At 38.9% G+C, this 26,635-nt stretch overlaps 1 protein-coding gene across 2 annotated transcripts; it reads left to right on the top strand.

The window, feature by feature from the left end:
• Positions 1 to 26,102, top strand: LOC117290801 (centromere protein J-like). Of its 2 annotated transcripts, none has more exons than XM_033772360.1 (21): positions 1 to 155; positions 2,056 to 2,290; positions 2,871 to 3,071; positions 3,592 to 3,794; positions 4,804 to 5,028; positions 5,561 to 5,695; positions 6,319 to 6,678; positions 7,466 to 7,726; positions 9,087 to 9,209; positions 9,586 to 10,255; positions 11,086 to 11,228; positions 12,220 to 12,372; positions 12,928 to 13,031; positions 14,731 to 14,824; positions 15,337 to 15,513; positions 16,239 to 16,639; positions 17,625 to 17,928; positions 18,948 to 19,088; positions 19,375 to 19,448; positions 20,437 to 20,632; positions 25,801 to 26,102. In XM_033772360.1, exons 2-21 carry the CDS (start codon positions 2,083 to 2,085, stop codon positions 25,927 to 25,929), a joined length of 4,302 nt encoding a protein of 1,433 aa, XP_033628251.1. In that variant the 5' UTR covers positions 1 to 155; positions 2,056 to 2,082; the 3' UTR covers positions 25,930 to 26,102. The 2 variants fall into 2 exon arrangements, with proteins under 2 accessions (XP_033628251.1, XP_033628250.1); XM_033772359.1 differs by having other exon boundaries at positions 2,868 to 3,071.
• Positions 26,103 to 26,635: the final 533 nt, after the last annotated feature.

Below are 26,635 nucleotides of genomic sequence, written 5' to 3'. Positions count from 1 at the left end.
TCGAACAAAATGGCGCGGTTCATCATGTTGATGTGTGTGTTTCAGTTTCACGTTTAGGTTTTTTTGTTTTTTGTTTTACTGTTCATGCTGTGTCTGAGTGTTAGTGTTATTGGTCAGTACTTGATGGTGACTGTTTTGTGAACCTTCCTGCGTAGGTAAGACTTTTTTATCATATGTAGGACTACGATTATAATGCTAGAAATCCGTATACGGTATTATCGTTATAAGTCGATTCTCAGATCTATCATTTAGTCACCGTGCCCCATGGATGATCGTGTACGTGTATCCTCCCCTTACCAGTTTTCACGCTATTATGCCTTTTTCTTAGAATTGAGAAAAAAATAATGATGCCTTATATCAACCGATGCCCTAATTACCTTCTTTTGTTAATATGAAGTATGCAAACATATATTAAAACTTGATGAACATTGAACATGTTGAAATGTTCACACTACAGTCTACACACCGATCTTCGATGACTTCAACTGGCCCCATTTGTTTTGAGTTTTTCCTGTTTTCACGGCAAACAAGAAAGCATAGTTTCCCGGTGAAGCCATACATGGAAGAAACATCTACAGTGACTACAAGTGTTCTTTGAGACTCTGTGTATTACTCTATAGCCAGCAGTTGTCTTTGTTTTATTCAAAATATTTGGAAAAGTTTCCGTATGGCGCCACCACTTTTTCATTCGATATAAAATAATATAGGAACTTATTTACCTGATTGATATATCCCTTTTTGTAAAAATGAGTGAAAAAGTGGTGGCGCCATACGGAAAGATCCCCAAATATTTTTTAATGAAATTTTAAAATTACCATGGTAATTTGCAAAAAATAACAAAAATAAGTAATTAAAAAAAAAGTGGTAATAATCATTGGCTTTCAAATCTGATTTTTATTTATTTTTTCCCCCTTTTTTTTCTCTTAAAATTTATAATAAAGCGTATAAATAAACAGTGATAATTGAATCAACAAGATGATCGTTTAAATGTTAATATTAATAATATTGATCGGAGGGTTAAACAAAAAAATCTCAAAAAATATTAGAAAATGATTTAAGGCACATGGCTTCTTTAAGCCTCTGTATTTTTTTTCCAGAATGCTCATCAAAATATTCAGTCACACGGTTTGATCATCATGATTTGTGAATTGAAATAGTGTTTGATGAAACTTTTTCGGTGGGCAAATATTTTTATATGGCCTCAACATTATGACATATTTTTGTACCTTGTAGAAATGCCTAAAATACCAAACTTTTTGCATTTACAAGTGCAAATATCCAGTGGAGCCTTACGTGTTTCTAAGTTTTGGTCAAGGGAGAGGAGACTCTTTGCTTGGCAAATAAAACTACACAATTTTTATCTAGGGACTGTTTACATCGCGCACAGAGAGGTAAAAGATTTGCCACGATTTTTAGGGACACCTTGAAAATAGGACCTCCTACGATCTACGCGTGTTGACTGTTTATGTTTATTATTGTATCATAGGAGGTCCAGAGGTCCTGTTTTCGAGGTGTCCCTAAAATCGTGGTAAATCTTTTACCTCTGTGCGCGATGTAAACAGTCCCTAGATAATTTTTTTTTTATTTTTTTTATTATCTATCAGTTATTTTTCAGTATCAAAACTTTTTACAACAAAACACTTGCAATTGCATTGCACTTCATTGTGCTTTAAAATCTAAACAGTTTTGGTCTTACATTGCGAGAGATTGTGGCATGTTCTTGTTATGCTTACACAGCTAGCATCGGAATTTTGCGCTTGCGCGTAAGCGCATAATTCAGCGGTAAGCAGAGCCATGATGCTTTCAAACTGGCGTTAAGGGACCCCCGGCTGAAGTAAACCTCATCTCCAGCTTTTTACTCGCACCTGTACATAATTCTATCTGCACCTGACACAAATTCCTGTTGCCTAAGTCAACACATGCGCTCACACGCAGTGCGTACATCTTCAACCATTTGAAGGCTGCACTTTATATAAGGAAGAAGAAGAAGAAGAAATGAGGCTCAGTTTAAGTTGCTAAGAATATCACAAATTGATTGTTTGTCCACTGCTGCAGTTCATCCTTCGCACACTGCCTTGAGACATGGCAACCGAGAAGCCCTTTACATTCAATACAAGGACGGATGCAACCTCAAGAACCAATGCTTGGGTGAACCGAGCCGGAGTGGTTCTGGATCCAGACCCTGTCTTCGGAGACCATGCCCAGCAAAACCAGCCGGGGGTACATGTACCACCAACGAGACAAGAACATTTACTGATGCCGCCCGAGCTACATGCACTTTTGCAAAATGGTAAGTTGACATTGAGCCTTGTACAAGTTTCAACGATTCAATTTAACCCTTTTACTATCCGTGTGTTTCTGGAGACAATCAACCCATACATGTACCTCAGTATGCCACAACAGTGTAATTTTGAGGCACACACCTCAGTGTGTAGAGTAGACATGGTAGAACTCAGTTCCGCCCCAACTTGACCATTGCCACAAGTATTGGGCTGGTCCCAACTTGAGTGTTAAAGTTGGGTCGTTCCAAACTTTATTTGGTATTGCAGTAAACACAGAGCACCCCTCCCCCCCCCAAAAAAAAAAAAGGATGGGTGCAATACATAAAAAGTATCAATGAAAAGACAAGAATAAACTAATAAGTATGAAGACCACTTTATTCTAGTAATGAGAATATTTGAGATTAATTAGAATTTCGGTTTTTGAGAGAAGGGAAATTGCATGCGTTTATCCATGCTGGTTCTTTCCGTGTCAAACTAACCAATATTTTGCAAATGGGGACGGGTCATTGGCAAATTAAAACAGCACCAAACAATAGAGGGAAATAATCAAATGAACTCTCCTTTTGAAAAAAAAATGTCCATAAGCAGATGCCGTTGTTGATCAAGCAGAGCACCACCAAGCGAAGGAGCAGGCGAAACTGCTGCAGCGCTTCCAACAGCTCAAGCAATGGCAACACCAGCAGCAAGAACGTTTGCTGCTTCAACAGCAAGAACAGCTCCAGATGCTCCAGCTGGAACAGCAGAGGGTGGAGCAGACACTGGTGGCACAGCGGCAGAAGCAGTGGGGAGGTAAAGGTCAAAATATACACAAGATTTCAGCTACTTTTTTCTCTCCAACAATATCCAACAAAAAGTGAAAGGAACATTACAGAATTGTGCTGGCAGTTTAAAGCACTTTATGTAGTGCACCATATACATGAAATGCCAAACCTGTAGAAGTTTAAGAGCGATCTGCCATCTGGATCACAATTACACATTTTGCATGACATCGAAAGAGTATCAAATAAATACTTGTAATTTTGTCTCCACTCGTAAGGATTTTATCAATTAAAAAAATGGGTGCATAAAAAACTGAACTTGACCTTGGAATCCCTCTTTAATTGATGGATTGCACACGACGTCATTGACCACCATCGTTGACGAAACGTGAACGCGTTTAAAGCCTATCGTCAACTGAGAGTTGGGCGCCGCGCATACACGCCTGCACTTTTGCTATCGTTTATCATCAAATACTGCGGTCGAAGACACTTGGTGCAACCCATCTGACGAGGAGATAATGACCAAGTGCTTTGTCCAATTTCAACCCAAGGAATTCAACAGGTGAAGCAGTCGCCACCTCGACCTCGCCTTGGTCTCCATCAACCTAGGAGTCCGCCCTCCAGCCCCCATGGGTCAAGTGTTCGAGACGCCCTCACCAGAGCACCCATTTCACTATCCCAGACGGCAGGCCCGATGGTACTCAATCCACTGCTGTTGAGTGCACAAAGGGATAATGCGAGCTCTCCTGATTCAGTAAGTTTTCTCTTTGAAGGATTAAGGCCCGGTCACACAGGCCACAATAACGTAAACGACAACGATAACAATGCACGCCCTCGATTGGTTGAATGAGCGTGGGCGTATTCTGCGTGGAGCATTTCAACCAATCGAGGGAGTGCATTTTTATCGTTCTCGTTATCGGGACTGTGTGACCAGGGCCCAATTTCATGGCTCTGCTTAGCGCTGAATTCTACGCTTCTGATCACGATTCCCCGCTTACGTGCAAGCGCAAAATTTCTGCACTAGCCTTGTAAGCGTACAATACCTAGTAATGTGAAGTACGCACGCGCAGAAGCCAAAATTAGCCGCTAGCCCGTGAAATATGCTTGCCAGAAGCACAGAATTCTCTGCTTCCGTAAGCGCCGATTCTGTGCTTACGCCTTTACGGTAAGCAGAGCCATGAAATTGGGCCCAGGCCTTAAGCACCAAACAAAAACAAAAAAACTGAGCTTTGTTGGTCCCATTTATTTACAACATGTACAGTGCAGTGCACCATTGAATGGTTTACAAAGTGTTTTAAGTTATGAAAGTTTTCTCAATAAGGAACGCCTTATGACATGGAACGTAAGACATCAGGGCCCAATTTCATTAAAGACACTTGACACTATTGGTAATTGTCAAAGAAGAGTCTTCACAGTTGGTGTATATCAACATATGCATAAAATAACAAGAGAAAAATTTGAGCTCAATCGGTCGTCGAAATTGCGAGATAATAATGAAAGAAAAAAACACCCTTGTCACACCATGGTTACAAAGTTGATTTCGAGACCTCAAAATCTAATTCTAAGGTCCAAAATCAAATTTGTGACAAACTACTTCTTTCTCGAAAAACAACTTCACTTCAGAGGGAGCAGTTTCTCACAATGTTTTATACTATCAACCTCTCCCCATTATGCATTTCCAAGTAAGGTTTTATGCTTATAATTATTTTGAGTAATTACAAATAGTGTCCACTGCCTTTAATACTTTTTTTTTTCTAAACCAGAAGCAAGATGTGGACTCCTTGAGTGAGATGGCAAACTCCGTCTTAGAGGAGGGGGTGTACCCTCTACCCAAGACAGCCTCTGAACTCAGCTATGGCTACATAGAGGACCAAGACGATGCAGCGAGGCTTGAAGATAAAGAGGAGGAGGAGCAGGAAGACGAGACTGAGACGGAGGAGATTTCTTTAGACGACAGCTTACAAGATGCTGCTTCCTTGAATAATAAGGTGTGGTTTCAACAGCTTGTAATTGTTCACCCTCTACGCAAAAACGAATCACCAAGTAGTGTATCACAGGCAGCAGCTTTCCTTTAAAGCGATGGACACTATTGGTAATTGTCAAAGACCAGTCTTCTCACTTGGTGTATCTCAACATATACATAAAATAACAAACCGGTGAAAATTTGAACCCAATTGGTTGTCGAAGTTGCGAGATAATAATGGAAGAAAACACACCCTTTTCACACAAAGTTGTGTGCTTTCAGATGCTTGATTTTGGGACATCAAAATCTAATTCTGAGGTCTCAAAATCAAAATCGTGGAAATTTACTTCTCTCTCAAAAACTACGTTACTTCAGAGGGAGCTAATTCTCCCAATGTTTTTTACTATCAACCTCTCCCCATTGCTTGTTACTGATTAAGTTTTTATGCTAACAATTATTTTGAGTAATTACCAATAGTGTCCACTGCCTTTAAGTCTGTCTGTGTTTTTTTTTTCTTTGGCGCTACATAGATGAACTTTTTTTAATTTTCTTCAAAGCTGAGCTCGAAGAGTCAACAACAAGATGCAGCTGAAGATTTCGATGACAGACCAATTCAATCAGCACTGGGCTCTAGAGCTAAGACGTTTGAGGAGTTGTTAGAACTCAAGCTCAAGGCAGAATCAGAGTCAACGGTATTTATTCAGCTTTTTCTTCCATTAGTGTTTCAGTTAAAGGCAGGATCACCATTTATAGTTATTGTCAACGTAGTGCTCACTTTGCGGTAGTGCAGTTAATAACGATCCTATAAGCTAAAGTGGTAGTCCCGCCAATTTTCCATACCTTTTCAGAACTGAGAAGTCTCCGGAGCATCTGATAAATCTACTCTGCAGGCGTAGAATAAAGAAAGACAGTTCTCTAAAAACAAACTCTACCCGGAAAGTAGATACACACATGGTGTTACCGCAAACCAAATATTTGTCTATTCCCCCTGGACAGGATGGCCAATCCATTGCAGGTTACTTTCCAGTTCTTGATGGTATGCATTTGTACTCCTGAGTGGAGGGATGCAATTATTATAAAATAAAATTGCTATCAAGAACACAGGTGTTGTGACTGACCAGGCCAGGATTCGAACCCACATTCTTTTAAACTACTGAACTTGAGTCCCCTGCACGACCAGGACACCCCACAACAAATGTTTGAACCATGCTTACTGCCTGAGAGACAGATTTGTGTCGGTTTGCGGTTATCAATGATGACAATAAAATCATCAAGATTTCTAAAACAACAAAAAATTTGATTCTTCTCCCTTCAGAATCAGCCTGCTGTTCAAAATCATCCCCAAGATTCTCCATGTGACAGCCCCAGGCGTGAGTTCCTCCGCAAAGGCTCAGGCACAGCCCGCTTTGGCGTCGTCTCAAAGAAACCACCCAGACCTCCATCTTCAAGAACGGCCCAAAGAGGTCCATCATCATTGCCTCCCGGTAATAAGTCTTCTAAGACTGATGGTAGAGATGAATGGTCTGCAAAGCCAGTCGAGGCTGGGGGTCGCCAGAAGCAGGCATCCGGTGTCTCAAAGAAGTTGACCTTGCTGAAGCCAGAGACGCGGGAGACGAAGAAGGGTGATGAAAAGAAAAAGAGGAGCGCCAGAGAAAGGAAAGAAGAGCCACCTCAGGTGAGTTAAGATGGTTGTCCAGGTATCTGAGGATGTGAAAAGGAAACCAAACCTATTCTTCAATGTTGCTCGCATGATAAAAGTAAAGTGCAAGAGTCACATGTGCAATTATAAAAAGTATAAAAAGTACAAGCCTGTGCAGTGTGAAAAACGTTTCCCTAAAAATGACTTCTTGAAAACTGTTCTCATAATTATTCAGAATCGATCAGTGTCTAAGGCCGATTAAAATGGCTGATTTTTCATACTCTTTATTTTAGGCAAATTGATTTGTAATAGCACACCATGTTAAGTCAAGGTCAAGTTCGAAGTCTGTAATCTCACGTTAAAACGGTGTACATCACTACTGTGTTTGATACCCTTCCACAAATGAAAAAAATAACAATACTTGTAATAATTTATTGATCATGAAAACCTTCAAAAACATAAACAGTCATGTAGCCGAATATTAAAAAAAGACCTTACAAAAAATGGGTTGTTATCCGTTTTTAAAAGGTCATTATGTCCTTTACCTCCGTTCTCATTGCTGGGGCACAATTAATCAAAGAAGTGTCATGCACTGGCTTGCATATAACTTAGGCACTGTATTTGTGCACTGGGAGTACATCAAAGTTGCGTCAACATAAACTTGTGATGTGTGAAAGAAATGAGCCTCAGATGTATGGGATAGTGCCTACCCACGTATGGTGGCACACAATACTTGTGTAGGCCTATATTGGCTAAAAACAATTTTATCATAAATGCCATACAAGATGTTAAGGTGAACAAGTTTCCACTTTGTTTTTTTAAGATGGCACGCAAAGTGGCTTCTAAACCTCCTTTAGCCTCAAAGACCAGCCATCACGATCCCTTGTCCAGGGAAAAGCTACCCAATCAGCCAAAGCCTTCTGCTGATATGGCAAGACAAGGCAACAACCCTACAATCACAGTGGACGCAGTGCCGAATGAGGAAATGCCTGACCACGACTTGCCAAAAGAGGGCGCCGCCCACGACGATACCATCGAGATGTCCTTCCAGATACGGATGCAGGAACGGAAGCACAATGAGGAGGTGGGTTCTATTTTTTTTTCAAACATCTTTTTTTCTCAGAAAGTTATTTACTTTGTACAACGAACAATGAGCTTTGTTTCTTATGTGACACTCCTAGATACTGAGGATCAGTAAACTTCTTTTTTCTATGTATCTGTTCGAAGTATAAACTTCGGTGTATTTTAAGTTATTGGCCTTGTTTCACACTTTTATTGTCTGCTTCATTTGTCCTACCTCCACGTTTACCATATTTTACCACAGTTGTACTAAGTGTTTGTCTGTCCATAGGTTAGGGATCAAGAGCATCTCGCTTAACCTTTCTACCTAAATGTTGTCATTAAATTGCTGCTGGTTATTTAATCATTGTGTACCTCATCAATCATACCTCAAACTATGTTGATTTTGTAATTTATAAAAAAAATTGCATTATTGTTTCGGATGAGAGCATTGAAATAAACGTTACTGAGTTGAATTGAAACAAAAAATGAGCCAGGAAACCTGACGTGGATGGCACTCAATTTCATTTAGATATCAAAAGATCTAGTTAAAGGAATTGACTAAGAAGTTTATTAAACCAAAAATTACTGGAGGCATGTTTTATATCTGTCTCTCACACATTTATCAGTGATTTCTTTTGTAGTTACTTGAAACGCACCTAACTTTGATTTTGTCTTATGGCGTGTCATGGCCAAGCGGTTTAATCTGACACGAGCTTTGGTGGCTAAGTCATCAGGATGTGGGTTTGAATCCCGGTCATGACACTTGTGTTTATGAGCAAGATAATGAACCATAATTGCTTCTCTTCACCTAGGGATAAATATGCAGCTAGATGTATGAGTCAGTGATAGCAGATATGGTCCTTGTAATTTAAATAGCTGTATGACTAGGGGTAATGATGCTCAAGTACCCCTGGATAGATGATTTAAAGGCAGTGGACACTATTGGTAGTTACTCAAAATAATGATCATCATAAAACCTTACTTGGTGAAGAGTAATGGGGAGAGGTTGATCGTATAAAAAATTGTGAGAAATGGCTCCCTCTGAAGTGACGTAGTTTTTTATTTTCCATGAATTTGATTTCGAGACCTCAGACTTAGAACTTGAGGTCTCGAAATCAACCATCTAAACACACACAACTTCATGTGACAAGGGTTTTTTCTTCTTTCATTATTATCTCGCAACTTGGACGACCAATTGAGCTCAAATTTTCACAGGTTTGTTATTGTGCATATGTTGAGATTGACCAAGTGAGAGCACTGGTCTTTGACAATTACCAATTTTGTCCAGTGTCTTTAAACTCATCCATTTAAAACTTTTTTTAATCAAACTGTCTCGTTAATAGTTTCTTGTTCTATTTTATGTCTTGTGGTTTGCTTGGTAGGTAGAGAAGGATGAGCTGGACTTGTTTGAGTTACTTGAGGAAGCGGCAGATGAGAACGCTTCCTTCTTCAGTGATGCGTCTGTCGTTGTCAAAACCTTGCAGCAAGTCTTCCGGCAAAAGGAGGTAAAGCAGAACATCCTTTCTTTCTTTTCTTCATATGAAGAAGCGTGTTGTCTGTGGTCAGAGAAATAGAAAAGATTATTCATTAGTTTTTGACAAAAACTTAGTCAGTTATTCTCAGCCTCACTGCCATGTGTAGTCTTGGTTCAAGGCACTCGCTGTTAATTTCTGTCGCTGACAGCGTCTCCAATAGAGGGCCCTATTCTCCTGTTCCGAGAACCTAGCTGTCTATGGTGAGAGTGCGCCCTCTTGTGGCAATTGATCATGGGGAGATATTAAAAACTGGACAGTCTTGAACCAAGACTATGCCATTGGCAGCGGGCCATTTAGTAATTGAAAGTAATTTTGTTTTCTACACTGCTGAATTTATTCCCATCAGAGACCAATCAGACCGTCCAATTTGATAAAATCTGCTCCTACGCCTCAACCAGTGTCAACTGACAGGGCACATGACCAGGTTGATGATGAAAGTTATGCCGACGCAGATCGCACGCTAACCGATAATGACAGCAGACACAGCCTGGAAGAGAGAGATCCTGTCAAGGAAGGAAAAACATGGAAGACGGGTGGAAGTGCAACGGAAGAAGACTCAGACGAAATCGAGCAAATACCTGACGCAATGTCTCAGAGACAAGGAAATGTCAGATTAGCCCCTCAAGGTTCATCTGGTGGACACCAGTTAAAATCAGCAACCGGAAATGAAGATGAGAAGATTCTTAAAGGTGATGAGGAATCTGCTGACACCGGCGATAAAGACGAAGAACGAGGGGATGCTGCAGAAGAGGGCGGAGAAGACGCCAGCGAAGACGAAGACAGTGATATGGAGGATGAAGACAAGAGACCGAGTCGAGAGATGCAGAGGAAAGCTGCCACCTCCTCCCATGCAGTTGATGTAGACTTTGAGGATGATGAGAGTTGGGGAGACTTTGGGGAGGTTGTGTCTGAGAGCTCGGATGATGGGGAGGAAGAGGAGGATGATGATGCTAGCGTCATTCTTGCAGGAGCACCTTCAGCAACATCTACACCCCCACCAGCAGTGTTCAGAAAAGGTTCGAAATTATCTCATGGGAATAATATGTAACACCATAAAAGACAGCAAACTTTAAGGGAAGGTACACATTTGATATTTACTCAAAACAAATATTAACTGACTTTGTTACAAGCATAGGAGAGCTGTTAATAGTATAAAACATTGTGAGAAACGGCTCCCTGCTAAGTTGCTTAGATTTTGAAAAGAGGTAATTTCTCACTAAAATAATAATAGCCAAAAATCTTTTATTCCTATCTGAAAGCACACAAATTCGTCCAACAAGGGTGTGTTTTCTTTCACCATTTTTTCGCAACTTGGATGACCAATTGAGCTCAAATTTTAACAGGTTTGTTATTTTATGCTTATGTTTGGGATACATCAAGTGAAAAGATTGGTCTTTGAAAATTACCAAACGTGTTCAGTGCCTTTAATGTCAGTTTCTTCTGTTTACGGAAAAAACAAATTTGCTTTGGCATACGATTGATGTTTGCCTGACAGTTTGAAGCCCTAAACAGAAACATGTGTTTGCAGAAAATTTAACAGAGTAAAAGTCAATAACGTGGTTTCACACAGGACCAATAAACATTTCAATAGAGGCAGTTTCAGGAGATGAAAGAGATTTTTAAGTGCAAAATTTTGTCAGGCATTTTTTCATATGAATAGACCCGTGCCCCAAATGAGCAGTTTTTATTACGTTAATATTACGGGTTTGCTGTTTGCATTGTGGTTGAGGCATGCTTTCATTGTGGCTGTACAAAGGCTCTGTAAACTGACATAGTTTCCCACAATTATTTGTGTGTTATGAATTTGAAAATTATTAACTTTGTGTGTTGTTTGTGTGAAATTTAGGGCACAGGTCTATTCTCGATGGACGAAAAGAATCATCAGGAGAAACGTCACATCAAGATGCTATGGCCTCTCCTCCAACATCCAGTCTGGTGTCCAAACTCTTCCCAAAGCTCAAACCAGTACAGAAGCAGAGTCAGGAGAAGGTACGTCGGCCACGGAACAACATGTCTTTGTTTCTGTTAGTTGTTTTCATTTTTGGGGGGGGCCAATGATTTAAAATTTGTTTTCAAAACTTATTGGCTGATTAGTATACAAATGATGAATGTTCATGAGTGCAATGGTGCGAATGTGTTCATGAGTTGAAAGATGGAATGTTCTATTCAACGAGGCTCAGGCCGTGTTGAATGTAACATTCCATCTTTCAATGAATGAACATATTTGCACTATTGCACGATTAAATAACATTCATTATTTGTTTTATATAACATCCAAGTAGATGTTTGTCATTTTGATTGGAGGATACAACTTTCAAAATAAACAAAGCGTAGGCCTACAATTTCTAATTGTGAAATTAAAATTACACCCGTTTCTTTTGGGGGTCTGCCTGTTTGACAATGTGCATTCTGTACAGCTATTTTGAGACACGCAGGTGCCGAATCCTAGTGTGTGCCTTGTAGTAACACTGCTGCCGTACCAAAGACACGAGCACGCAGTGATGTTAATAGTACTTTTCGGATGGAACGAAAAATGCACCCTGAGTGGCGTAGCGTGCAGTAGTACTTTTATTTGCTAACAAGTGACGGACAATCCTCCAATCAAATGGCAAGGATCTGCTTGGGTGTTATAATGTGGAATACTTAACAACACACTTATAATGGTGCCTTTGTTAACCGATGTGAACCCAGTGCACTGGGGTTCGCCAGGTGTTCCTGGTTTGATTGGCATTATAGTGCGCCAAAGCACCTTGTAAACCATAACATGGTGCTAAGGATTAGGACTCATAATTAAAATGTAGTCCCACATACCTTGCAGGAAATACTGTATGTTACAACGCTAGGAGCGTCACTGAGAGACCGATATGTGCTCTCCATGTACATGTATATTAGAAGCCACTATTATTTTAAAAACTGCAGTTGGTGTCGTGGGATATCATGATTCCGTTGAATTTTTTATTTTTTTTTTTCTTAAATGCAGGTAACGGCAAAGCCAAAAGCCCAAGAACCCTCACCGTCTGAGGGACTCCAGTCAAAACTCCTCAAGGAGAAACTTTGCGAGTTGGAGGCGGAGATTGCCAAATTCCGTCGAGAGAACGCAGCCTTGGCCAAGCTGAGGCAAGAGAGGGAGAAGGTAAGAAAGCAACAATAGAGATGCAAGAGTGATGTCCGCGTAATGGGTTTGGGTACTTTTTGTACAACACAAGACACAAAGTCTCAAAAAATATGTTTACGTCTCAGGAAACAAAATTTATTTAACCATGTGCAAATGTATTTACGCGACTCTTCATAAGACATTACTCTCTGATTTTAAATTTTTCTTTTTAGTTGACGACTTAAAAACTTTATTAGAATACATCTCCATTCACAATGAGTAGGGATTCATGTCATTGCCAAAACTTGGATCTACGATCTACAAAAGGTATAAAAACCCTTTAAACCAAGCTTGCTTCTCATTACCAATCAAGCTTACGGATGGCTTCAGTAGTTAAGACATCTGAACCCGATTACAACTGGCAACTAATCTGGTGATGTCGATAATCAGTAGAGTGTGGGTTCGAGTCCTGGTTGTGGCACGATGAGGGCGTAGAGGGAGGGGGCAGGTTGAACCACAAGAGGTTTGAAATACAAAAAAACAAAATCAATGGTGTCTAACCGCTTCTCTAACTCTCACCATTTCTTTTGTCAGGGACTCGCCGCTTTGGATAAAGAGGTCGTTGACTTTCAGACATTAAAAGCGGAAGAGCTGAACAGCCTCCAGGAATACAAAGACGAAGAAATGAAGAAATTGAGGTGAGGAGTGTTTTTCTTGTCTGAAGTTCCAGAATTGTTTGAGAATATGTTTTCAATAATAATAGTAATAATGACTTTTGATATACACGTAGTGCTCATGTGCGTCACTAAGTGATGCTTAAAGACAGTGGACACTATTGGTAATTACTCAAAATAACTATTAGCATAAAACCTTACTTGGTAACAAGTAATAGGGAGAGGTCGATAGTATAAAACATTGTGAGAAACGGCTCCCTGTGTGAAATCAAGCATCTGAAAGCACACAACTTTGTGTGACAAGGGTGTTTTTTCTTTCATTATTATCTCGCAACCAATTGAGCTCAAATTTTCACAGGTTTGTTATTTTGTGCATATGTTGAGATACACCAAGTGAGAAGACTGGTCTTTGACAATTACCAATAGTGTCCAGTGTTAAGGCACTCCAAAATTCCTTTTTTTTTCTCCTAAAAGATATTGTTATGAATTTTTGTTTTAATCAGAGATAAAAACTTATAAAATGTTATCGTTTTTATTAAACTTTTTACAAACATGACTTCGTAGATGAGAAATGGTAAGTAGCTTTAAACTCAACGCCTAAATTGGAACAACACTAAGTTTCTATGGTTCGTCGTTTGTGTCACCATTCACTTGCTGTCAGCTTCTGATCTTTTCACTGGTTTTTATTTTCATGGTGAAAAAAAAACAACTTTTTTTTACGGTTATCTTCATCTTTTTGCCTGAAACTATTTCCGAGAAATGCCCAAATGTGTGTGGGTCATATTTTGTAATTTATATAGATCCATTGTATATCGTTTGCTTCTATGTTTTGTCTTGAATGTTCTTTATTGAACTATGCATGTAGTAAACATGATGTCACTTTATGATGTGCATGTATGCAAATTCAGCATTAACTCCCTCAGCTCCCTTAAGAGGCCTTTTTGCCTATAGGCGTGATAGGTGACCACAATCTAGACTGGTCCTCTGTCTTGGATAAATACAGGCACTGGTCTTAAGGCCAGGTCACTCAGGCCTCGATAACGAGAACGAAAACGAGAACATTAAAAATGCACGCCCTCCACTGGTTGAATAAGCGTGGGCGTATGCTGCGTGGAGCAATTCAACCAATATAATGCGTTCTCTTTGCGTCGTTATCGTTATCGTTTCCGTTATCGCTGCAGTGTGACTCGGTCTTTACAGGCTCAATGACTTCATTGGATACAATGGTTTCATAGGATAAATGTGCTGTGACTCATGCTTTCCATATCTGTGTTATGGTTGGTCCAAGGTGACGTACATATCAGCTTGCACTTTCGACCGTCTGGATGCATTGACGTGTACGTGACGTGTACATCATGTAGTGTTTTGTAAACTATGTATCCACATGCTTGATGTGTACATGGGTTTGCCTTGGGTCCATTGCCTGGGGCCCATTGCCTGGCTTTTGCTTCTTAATTTGAGCCCAAGGCGGGTGAAAGGTTTAAGTTAGATTTGCAGGATGGCTGGGAAGCGCGTTGCATGAGATAATTTCTGTAAAATGGCACTTCATGGTAATTCTTTGCTTTAGTTAATTTAAATATTCATGCATAATAAATAAGCATGCATGTTTTATTTGCATACTTTCAGTGCTGTCAGTTGGTTTTTCTTGTCAGGAGTAGATATTGTGCATTTCAGCTATTTAGTTTCAAGGACTGATTTTGAGAAACTTTAACTTCTTCCGCAGGAAAGAAAAACGTACTTTTGAGAAATACCAGAAGGCTGCGAGAGCTCTTCCGGACAAGAAAGATAGAGAGGAGATTGAGATGCTGAAGAATCAGGTAAACCTTAGACCTTCTTCTTTTTTCCCTTTATTTTGCAACAAGATTGTTCTTAGTTATAAGGAGGTGTCTTTTATTTTTTCTTAACAAGACCATGGGTCAATTTCATAAAGATAGTCCTAACTTTCGACTAGTCCTATGACTCTTTAGAGGTTATTCAAAACTTAAGGCTAGTACTAAGTTAGGACAAGTAATTATGATTACTTTTTCTGACCATTGATAGAAAGAACAACCTCGCAATTCAAGAAAGATAAACCTGTAATTGTCTTGCAAGGAATACATACATGCACATCTTCATTCACAGTGAGTGTGGGGTCATGTCATGGCTAAAAATTATCAAAACCCATTAAAATGGATCTGGTTAATTCGTCGCGAAATCTTGCTTCCACCAGTTTTAAAAAACTATAAATTTAAACATGTAAAGCGCTATCAGCACAGGCACGTTATCAACATTCAAATTAGGTTGAGCATTCGTTCTAAAATATTTTTGTGGCATGGCCCAATGTCTGCAGTTGTCGGATCTCCAAGAAGAGATGAGTAGACGAGAGACGAGATGGACAGCGTCTTCCACTCGTCTCAGAGATCGCATCGACATCCTGGAGAATGAGAGTACAGAGCTGAGGGAGGAAGTTAAGGTGCTGGAAAAGCAGCGACTTGAAGCATGGAAGAGAGAAGATGAGAGAGCCAAGGTATTGTAGGATGTGTTTTTACTCCCTTTGGAGGAGTCATTGCCAGTGTGAGTTGGATTCCAAGCTTGTGCCCTGAAGCAACCATGATTGCTCGGTAAAAAGTAGGGAAAGTATTGCATACTGCTCCTCTACCAGCCAAGCTTCTAGTGGATGATAACCATGCCTTCATCCTAATGGACTGTGAAGGGGGTAACCCTGTTTCAGCCCAAAGCCTACATGTATGTAGCAATGAGCCCTTGGTGGCAGTTGATTTTTATCCTACGCCTTGTGCATTTTTTGCCTGGATTTTGTGTAATGTGTCGGCAATAAAACTGTCCTATTTACCCATTTTTGGATTAATTGGAGGCCAAGACAAAAATGTTTCTTCATTCTTCTTCTTATGGGGTCACTACACAAGTCCCGTTCAGTGCCCCACACAGACTCTAGCATGGCAGGTCATGGTTTCCAGGTCGTACATGGTTTCCAGGTCGTTGCGGTCCTACCGTCCTTGTCAGATGAAAATCTGAGAATCCTTCAACCGCACTACTTAAGTTCTATTTGGTTTCTTTAGTGACTATGGTAAACTTTGGCATGTCTCAAAAGATACTGTATTCGTTTCTGTATGTGGAAGAAATATCCAGAAAAGTGAAACGCACTTTTAGTTATTTTCACTTTTTGCCGGTTGCATTTTTTCAGAACATTTGCATACAAATTATTTGTTATGCCCATCTTTTCTGTTATTGAAGGCCAAGGCAAACCTTCAAAAGCCCAAGCAGCAGATTCCTGTGATCATGAAACAAAAGATGCCTCCCTTGTCCATCATCGGGGACCCATCAGAGGGGGAAGACATCGTGGATCCATCACGTCCAAGAGGAGACTCTCTGAAAGAACACCCCAGAGCTGGCCCTGCTCCAACAACCCGTCCTCTCACCTCAAAATCAGATGGTGTTGCTGTGAAATCATCGGATTCACGGTCTGGCGATCCAGGGTTGAAGTCGACTCACCGAGGGGTGTCCATTTCGAGATCAGATGGCCAGATGGTGAAGATGTCTCACCCACATCAAAGATCAGACCATGAGGGCCTGAAGACATCCCACCCAAACTTAGGGTCGGACAGTATGAGCGTAAAACCAGCTGTAGAAGCAAGGTACATGTGTTTGAGAGGTCTTGATTAAAGGCCCTGGACACTATTGGTAATGACTCAAAATAATTGTTAGCATAAAAACTTACTTGGTAACAAGCAATGGAGAGCTGTTGATAGTATAAAACACTGAGAAATGGCTCCCTCTGAAGTAACGTAATTTTCGAGAAAGAAGACCTCGATTTCAGACCTTGATTTCTGGACCTCAGAATTTTGAGGTGTGAAAGCAAGCATCTGAAAGCAGACAACTTTGTGTGACAAGGGTGTTTTTTGTTCCATTATTATCTTGCAACTCCAACAAACAATTGAGTGCAAATTTTCACAGGTTTGTTATTTTATGAATATGTTGAGTTACACCAAGTGAGGAGACTGGTCTTTGACAATTACCAAAGGCGCCAGTGTCTTTAAGGATGATTATGCAATGTTCCATTTTGAACGGGCAGGCTTCACAGTATCTTAGAATCTACGGGATACCTAGCCTTGCTTTTGAACATCCAATGGGTTCATTCCAAGATGCAGTAAAATTTAAAATGAAAATAAAAATGCGGATATTGAATGTCTTTTTGGATTGTTACTCTGCTACGATACATTTTTCGCTAACGTGTTTGTGATGGACACTGTTACAGAATTTGAACGGATCCTTTAAAGTAATGAAAAGTCCAAAATTGATTTATTAAAATTTTGGGCATTAAAAGCATTTAAAAGTTATAAATTAAGTTATTCTTAAATAAAAATAGATGCAGCGTGTAATGAATTTCCTGCAGCTCAAAAAGAGCCCAATTACCCTTCGTGTAAACAAATACCATAAAGTGTGAGTGCATTAAGTTGTTTTACCCTGCTTTATTTACTTTATTTGGCTTAGTCTTAAACATTGTTAAGGGTGGCATTAAAAAAGGTCTTAAAAGGTCTCAAATTTGACTTTATAAAGTCTTCAGATACGCAATGTGAGGCTCAGCCTTGAGTAGTTCTTTGGTCAATATTGATTTTGCAGTAGCGATGATGACATGCCACTCTCCTCGAAGCCCCGTAGACCATCACAGCGAAAGCGCTCCGTGAGGTTTGACTTTGAAGACTCCCCTAAGAATGAGCCCCACAATGGGATGGCAGACCAGTCCATGGATCTCTTCAGTCCAGTCAGGGGTGATGAGGGGCGTTTGGAAGCATCTAGAGGGGTGGCGTCGACATCGCTTCAGGCTGCGGTCAGTCCCAGCGGAATGGGAGTCCTGGGGGTAAACCGGTCGTCCAATAATAACAATGAGGAGGATGAGGAAGAGATTCACCATCCGAATGGAAAGGTTGGTTTGTAGAAACAGACCAAGGCCCAATTTTATGAAGCTGTTAAGCAGAAATTACTGCTAGACAAATTTCTTTGCTTAGCAAAAGATGAGTGGGGCCCAAGTGTAAACTTTATTTTGGCTGGTAATCTGTTTTTTTTTGCTAAGCAATATTTTTCTGTGCTTAGCAAGTATTTGTGCTTACAGGCTTTATGAAACTGGGTTCAAGCTTGCTGGTCAAATATTTATTCAGTGCTTTGTTATGTACATGTTGTTTTTCACGTTGATGAGTCTTTGTCAAATAATTATTTGTAGCACTTGTGTTCCTGATTTGCTCTTTCTTCCACAGTTTTCTGTGTTCATATTCAACAGTCTTTCAACATAGAATTCTAGTGCATTTGTTTCTGACATGTCTGATATGCTATTTCAATCCCCCCCTCCAGTTTATTGTGTTAATGTTTGACAAAGAATTGTAGTACATTTGTTAATGATATGCTTTTTTCCACAGTTTATTATGTGTTCTGGTTTGACAAAGAATTGTAGTGCATTTGTTTATGACATGCTCTTTTTCCACAGTTTTGTTTTGTGTTCATGTTTGACAAAGAATTGCGGTGCATCATATGTTTCTGATATCTTTTTTGTACAGTTTATTGTGTGCATGTTTGATTTTAGTAACTTATTTGTGAGACAAAGATTTGTAATGCATTTTTTTTTCTTTTTTTTTCTTATTTTTCGTTGTGTGCATCTTTCATTCCTCTTGATAATGATTACACATGACAAAGATATGCACTGTTTTTGTTCTGTTTTCCCCACTGATTTTTTCTTCTTTTAATATTGTATAGTTTTCTCTTTTATAATAATAAATTATCCACATTATTTTATTGTCAGTATTACACTGATTTGTACTACTGTTTTAATTTTGTTATATTTTAATGATTTTTTTTTAGTCTTTGGGTCACCTTTTTCAGTGATGATAATGATAAATACACCAGAAATATAAATTATCTTCCCTGATGATGCTATTTTGAAACTGTTGATAGATTGAGGAGATTCGTGGTGACGGTAGCCGAGTTATCACCTACGGCAACCAGACCCGAAAGGAGATCAGCGCCGATGGTCAGTCTGTCATCGTTACATTCTTCAATGGTGATATCAAACAGATCATGCCGGACCAAAGAGTGGTAACAATTTGTTTACATAATATTCTAATTCTAAACAAGTAGTGAAAATTGAAATTGATAATGACCATGTTTATTTTTTGTTTTACTTATTGTAGATAATGGTATTATGTCACATTTATTTAGTACCAGGCTAGCTAATTGACAAATTTGCTTTTGCTTTTTATTTTAAAGGGAAGGTATACGTTTGGTAATGGCAATAATTAAAAATAAACTTGGCTAGACGTACAGCAGCTTTCACTATCCTGCCATAACATTTTAATCTCTCTTTCTCATTTTGTCTTTCCAGATGTATTACTACTCTGAAACACAGACGACGCACACCACTTATCCGGATGGGCTGGAAATTCTACAGTTCAACAAGTAAGTTCCTTTAACCTCAAGAAATTTGTTTCAGACAGCTGCTGAATGAAACAAAGTTTGCAGTTAATAAGTTACCTTTGTCAGTGTAGGGGCATCTGCCTGCAGAAAAAGCTGCAAGCTTTGCTCTTGCAAGCAGGGTTAATAATAATAGTAATAATATAAAATGTATAAGGCACACAGTGTCTTGAATGGTACCACTCAAAGGCGCCGGAAGCTAGCAAGCCGACAAATTGAACAGATGAGTCTTGAGGTTGTGTTTGGCAAGGGATTCCAGAGATGCGGTGCGCAGCTGGAAAAAGGCACGGTCTCTGTAACTTGCCAGCGAGTTTTGGGAACATAGAGTATGTGTGATGATGATGACAATCTAAGGCCTGGTCTGATGTTACGTTGTTGTAGAAGATCTGTGATGTAGGACTATGTTTTGAGTAATAAGGTACTGCAATTTGGGAACTAGCCTGGTGAATGCTTCGTCTTAGATCTTTATCAATGTTTTGTCTTTTCATAGTGTTTTGTGATCATGCTACATGAAGGGGCACAATTTAAACTGTTGAATTATTAAATGGGATTTGAGGCATTGCATGGTGAGGTATCAATATGTTTTTGGTTTGCGGTAACTCCATGTGTGTATCTTATTTGCAGGTAGATTGTGGGTTTTTTAGAGGTTGTCTTGTTTTATATTAATTGACTGTTGCAGAGTAGATTTTCGGAATGTGGGAGACTTCTCATTTCTGAAAATAACTGCCCCTGCTTTATAACTACTACCTGGGCAGAAGGTAGAAAATCGGCCAAGACTACTACTTTAGCTTTACTGGATCAAAGGGACTTCTTGTTATTAACTTCACTATCGCGGAGCAAGTTCTTAATATTGGTCTCAACGTTTTGACTAGCTTGTTCTAGTCATCGTCTCGACGATTTTTAATTACTTTTGTCACAATATCTCGAAAGAACTTGTAATAATAATTGTAAAAAACTTTTTCTTTTTCCCCAGCAACCAAACTGAGAAGCACTACCCCAACGGAACGAAAGAGATCACTTTTCCCGATCAGACCATTAAATATCTGTTCCCCAACGGTAACGAGGAGAGCATCTTCCCTGACGGGACGGTGCTACGAGTCGACAACAACGGAGAGAGAACGATGGAGTTCCCTAACGGCCAGAGGGAAATTCATACTGCCCAGTATAAGGTAAGTTTACCATAACGAAAATAATCAGGGCCCAATTTCATAGGGCGCACACATTCCCTTTTTTGCCTCCCTGTGGCAACACCTGTTGTTCTTTCCATTCTACCTGTACTGTAGATCTTCCCATAGACTTTGTACACGAAACTCCTTGTGGGGCACCCATGTCTTTAGAATTTCCTTATGGAGTCCTTTTATTTTCCCCTTTTTTGTTTTGACCTTGGTCTTCATAAGGAAGTGAAAAATAAGCACACGTACTGTTGAGGGTGTGCGCTCATAATTCTATGAACAGCCACACAGGCGTGCTTTGGTCATACATTTGTAACCACACAGCTCCTTTAAAGGGTCTTGGTACTTTTTGTAAGACACGAAACACAATGTCCACAGATTACACTCACACAGTTTGAAAATAATGAAAATAATGATGGTAGAAAGCTTCCCTTAAAATATTACTTGCTGAGGTGCTGTAGTTTTTAAGAAATTAGTAAAACAAGTCTCTGAAGATGAACATTATTCTAGCATGTAAAATGTAGTTTTGTGATGATGTTCTACTCATTTCTCAAAAAAACTACAGCACCTCAGCCAGTATTATTTTAAAGGAAGCTTTCTTCTATCATTATCTTCAAACGGTGTAAGTTTAATGTAAATTTGTTGACATTGCATTTTGTGTTACAAAAAGTACCCAAATCCTTTGAAAGAAGGAAAATGAGCGTCCCAAAACAGCATACTTTTTAGAGACTTGAGGGAAATGTTGGTATTTTCCTCTGTTCGTGCAAATTTACAATCTGAATACTATATTTGATTTGCTAAAACCCATTGTACATGTAGACAGTGTCATTTTAATTATATTCCTGTATCTGCTATTTTGTCATTAATTCTCTTTCCTTCAATGTTGTTTTACTGTTCACTTGTTTTATTGGTTTTGTTATTATTTGGCCACAACACCCACTTGAACTTTGTTATTTGAAATAATGTGCTTCATATCATTGTGTGCATTACAAGTTGATCATATTTTGGTGTGATGCATTTTGATTGCATGTTCTGTACTACTTTCTTTGCAGGAACTGTATCGTTTTTACACATCTTTGATATCACATTTCACCATTGATTACACATAGTTCCAAGAGGCAGCTTAGCGATAATATAAAAGGGACTAACAGCCCTGTTTGCTTCATTTTTGAAAGAGCAAGGGCACCGAGGCATTTTCTCCTTGGTAAAGGACACCCTATGAGGGTAATTACAAATTTCTATTAGACCATTTCAAGGGCACCAAGGCAATGACCAGGGGGCATGGAGGCAATCGCCTTCGTTGCCTCTGTGAAGTATCAGGCCTGAGTAAAGCTAAAGGGCACTCTATTATGAGGACATTTGAAGTTTTTACTAAGCATTTCAAGGGCACCAAGGCAATGACCAGGGGGCATGGAGGCAATCGCCTTCATTGCCTCTGTGAAGTATCAGGCCTGAACTAATAACTACTTAAAGCCAACTGTCTGCTAAGCCCAGACAAAAGGTGTGGCTCAGGAGAGCCTGCTACCTGTACCAGCCAACAACAAAAATTGGTCAAATCACAGAAACCTCTGCCCTAAAAAGACGGAAAATGAGCTCGCTCCCCTGTTAAAAAGAAGGGGGGGAATGTGAATTAATTAAAACCGTCAACGTAATAAAAATTTGAAATGAATGAAGTTCAGTTTCAACATACCACCGTTGTACCATTCTGAGTCAGGTAGTTTGTCTGCCTAGAGTTTCCAGTCACCTTCCTGTGACATTTAGGAGACTTTAATGAAGAGAAGAGGTTAATGGAAACATCTTCAATCAAAAGAAAGCATTTCTCAGGTACACAACCCATTCTTCATAGTTGCTGGGAAACCTAAATTAGTAGCAATGTGTGATTTCCATTTTCACTATGCCGCACAGACAGCGAGGATTGGGACGTTCTCTAGAAACTGATAGAGCGCAGACCTATCTGCCATGCTTTGCCCGGTGGTGTGCCAACCCAGATCCGCAATGGCTTTTACCAGCTCAAGGAGGGGTCAACAAGAATAGAGTTGGGTGGGGGAGAAACTGGCTGATGGTCGCAGTGAATGTGGGTTTGACACAAGCAGAATTAACATACCCCTCATCTCGTTACAAAAAAAGTTTTTACAGAATAAAAAAAACAAAAAGTAAAAAAAAAATCGTCGAGCATTGATGAGTCCGTACCCCCCTGGACTAAACCCCTAAATCCTAATCTGTGACTTCAATTTAGATCAATAAACGCTTATTTCATGATGGTGGTTTTTACAAAGACATGTGCAGGTTATGTACAATTACATTACAATGTAGGTGACTGTGAACAATAAATATCACAACATAAACAACGCAACAAAAAACAATAAATATCACAACATAAACAATGCAACAAAAACAATAAATATCACAACATAAACAACGCAACAAAAACAATAAATATCACAACATAAACAACGCAACAAAAACAATAAATATCACAACATAAACAACGCAACAAAAACAATAAATATCACAACATAAACAACGCAACAAAAACAATAAATATCACAACATAAACAACGCAACAAAAACAATAAATATCACAACATAAACAACGCAACAAAAATAATAATATCACAACATAAACAACGCAACAAAAACAATAAATATCACAACATAAACAACGCAACAAAAACAATAAATATCACAACATAAACAACGCAACAAAAACAATAAATATCACAACATAAACAACGCAACAAAAACAATAAATATCACAACATAAACAACGCAACAAAAATAATAAATATCACAACATAAACAACGCAACAAAAACAATAAATATCACAACATAAACAACGCAACAAAAACAATAAATATCACAACATAAACAACGCAACAAAAACAATAAATATCACAACATAAACAACGCAACAAAAACAATAAATATCACAACATAAACAAAGCAACAAAAACAATAAATATCACAACATAAACAACGCAACAAAAACAATAAATATCACAACATAAACAACGCAACAAAAACAATAAATATCACAACATAAACAACGCAACAAAAATAATAAATATCACAACATAAACAACGCAACAAAAACAATAAATATCACAACATAAACAACGCAACAAAAACAATAAATATCACAACATAAACAACGCAACAAAAACAATAAATATCACAACATAAACAACGCAACAAAAACAATAAATATCACAACATAAACAACGCAACAAAAACAATAAATATCACAACATAAACAACGCAACAAAAACAATAAATATCACAACATAAACAACGCAACAAAAGCACAAATCTTTGAACATATGAATAAATAGCAAGCAAGCAGCCCTTAAACCAAACCCTGTCCTGTCTTACTACCTCGTTTACATGTACTCCTCTTAGCTGGCTTCTAAAGCCATAGAACGAGTTAATCCAATTAGTACATTTTCTTTCATTAATAAGTGACAAGAAAACTTTAACATGAAGAAGCTTATGTCAATAAAGAATAAGTGGTTATCTGTCCAAACAAGAAGCAAAATTGATAAATGTGTCAGAGAACCATCGTCTTGAGTGATATTCAGGAGATGTTAGATTTTTTGCCCGGAAGACAGCATTTTATTTTTCTCAAAAACCATCTGCTTCTTATAAATATGACCTACATTACATGTAAGAACACAATCACTCATGCTAAAATTGACTGTTGAGTCGTGTTGTTTTTGCTGTGTTTGTGTAAAAAAAAATTTTTAAAAATCTTTTTATTATTATTGTTATTTAATTATTCGGCATTCAGTCAAAAATGCAATCAAACAACACAGAGCAAGACAAAAATGAAAGTTACCCTAGAACATACAATAGAGTCACTTGTAAGGAAATAATCAAGTTAACCTAATAACTGTGGCCTGGGGGCCTTAAGTTTTATGTTGCTGGCTTTTATAAAAAGCAAAGAGATACACACAAATACCATGTGTGACACATCATGATGAATTTGTTTGTGTTATAATTTTCTTCCCTGTAATATCCCTGTTGAACTTATTTCAAAACAAATACATGTACATGTATAGCCCTCTGTTCTTTGATCTTAGAAATAGTGAGTTTTTCTATGAGCCAATTGGCAGAACAAAACCAGGGACGAGCAGATTCGATTTTAAACCAGTGATAATTACTGTAGGCCTACTATTAGACCTTTTTACTATACAATAAATTACTATGGTGTACCCTTAAACAAGCAACCAGGCCTAGTCTTAAGTTTCTAAAATGCTCCATTAGTTAATTAATTAATTAAGTAACTAAGTAATAAGTGCTTTGTTGGTGCTTTATTTGTTATTCATTAGTAAGCTGATCAATTAGTTAATTAATTAGTGTAATAATTAGTAAGTTAACAAATTAGTTAATGGATGTAATGTAATCCAAGGTTAAATTATTGTTGTGTTTAGTTTTACCCTACACAAATGGTTTATACCGAACCTGACATATAGGATTGGAACTGACTTCCTGTCCCTGGGTTGGCTTGACTATCAAACACCTGGTAGGACCTCTGCTGTAGAATGGCGGGGGTCTTGGGTTCAAATCCCACACTAGCTCTTTTCCATAGGGTTCAAACTTTGGTGTTTCTGATCAGCAGAGTGTGGGTTTGAGTCTCAGCCGTGACACTTGTGTCCTTAAGCAAGACACTTAACCATTGCTTCGTCCTTCGAATGGGATGTAAAGCCATTGGTCCCATGTGTTCTGTTGCGCAAGTAAAAGAACCCAGTGCACTTATCGAAAAGAGAAGGGGGTTTACCCCGGTGTTCCTGGCTGTGACTAGTATGTGTGCCATAGCACCTTGTCAACCCTTATAAGGTGCTAAATAACTGGGTCTCAGAATTCATCACTGCAATTACCTACCTTTCTGAAAGTTTGTATATACTCAGCGCCTTGAATAACCTTGTTTGGTAGATACGTGCGCTATATGAGGCTTCGATATTATGATTATTATGGTGCACACTGTTGTCCACACGTAGGCTAGTTGATGTAGGGTAAAACACAAAAACACTATTCAAGTGCTTCGTGTTGTGACGTATTTTCTAAAATCTTTATCAGATTCTCTGTTGCTTTTTTTTTTCTTTTCTTTTTTTCTTTTTAATCATTACAGCTATTAATTTTGCTATCGTGGGTTTGTTTGTTTTAGAGACGAGAGTACCCCGACGGTACGGTGAAGACAGTCTACCCAGATGGCCGCCAAGAGACGAGATACTCCACGGGCAGGATCCGAGTCAAAGATAAGGACGGTAGGATCGTCTTGGATAAGAAATGTTGACGAATGATGAAGGACTTGGTCGTTCTGATATTGCATGGAGGCGGGAGACAACCATCGGTCGAGATGACAAGTGGGGGAACAATGCTGTGGGAATATTTGTCGTTAAAGGCACTAGACACCATTGGTAATTTCTCAAAATAATTGTTAGCATAACAACTTACTTGGTATCGAGCGATGGAGAGCTCCCCATAGTATAAAACATTGTGAGAAATGGCTCCCTCTGAAGTAACAGACATCTAGTTTTTGAGAAAGAGGTAATTTCTTACTGAATATTAAAAGACTTAAGTCCTGCAGCCTTTTATTAAGCAGACTTACTTGTGCAGCAAAGTTGTTTTTACTTTCATTATTCTCTCACGAATTCGTTGACCAACTGAGCCCAAGTTTTCACAAGTTTGATATTTTATTTACATGTTGGGATACACCAAGTGAGAATACTGGTCTTTGACAATACCAAGGGTGTCCAGTGCCTTTAACAATATATTTATGATTGTGTGTCAGAAGGCTGTAGTGCAGGGCCCAATTCCCCAATTTGATTGAGCTGCTTAAGCGTGAAAAGTAGCTAAGCATAACAAAATTAGGCTTACCAGCATAAAGTTACCAGCCAAACTGGCATTTCACAAGTACAGTTTAGGGTTGGTATCAATGCTTATTTGTGCTGAGCAGAAATTGCTAAGCCATATTCTCTACGGTTCGGTTTTGCTGGGCT

The sequence above is a fragment of the Asterias rubens genome, chromosome 5 (genome assembly GCF_902459465.1).
Source record: "Asterias rubens chromosome 5, eAstRub1.3, whole genome shotgun sequence".
NCBI lineage: Eukaryota > Metazoa > Echinodermata > Asteroidea > Forcipulatida > Asteriidae > Asterias > Asterias rubens.
Note: the sequence above shows the minus strand (reverse complement) of the source record. Positions and strands in the feature narration are given on the sequence as shown.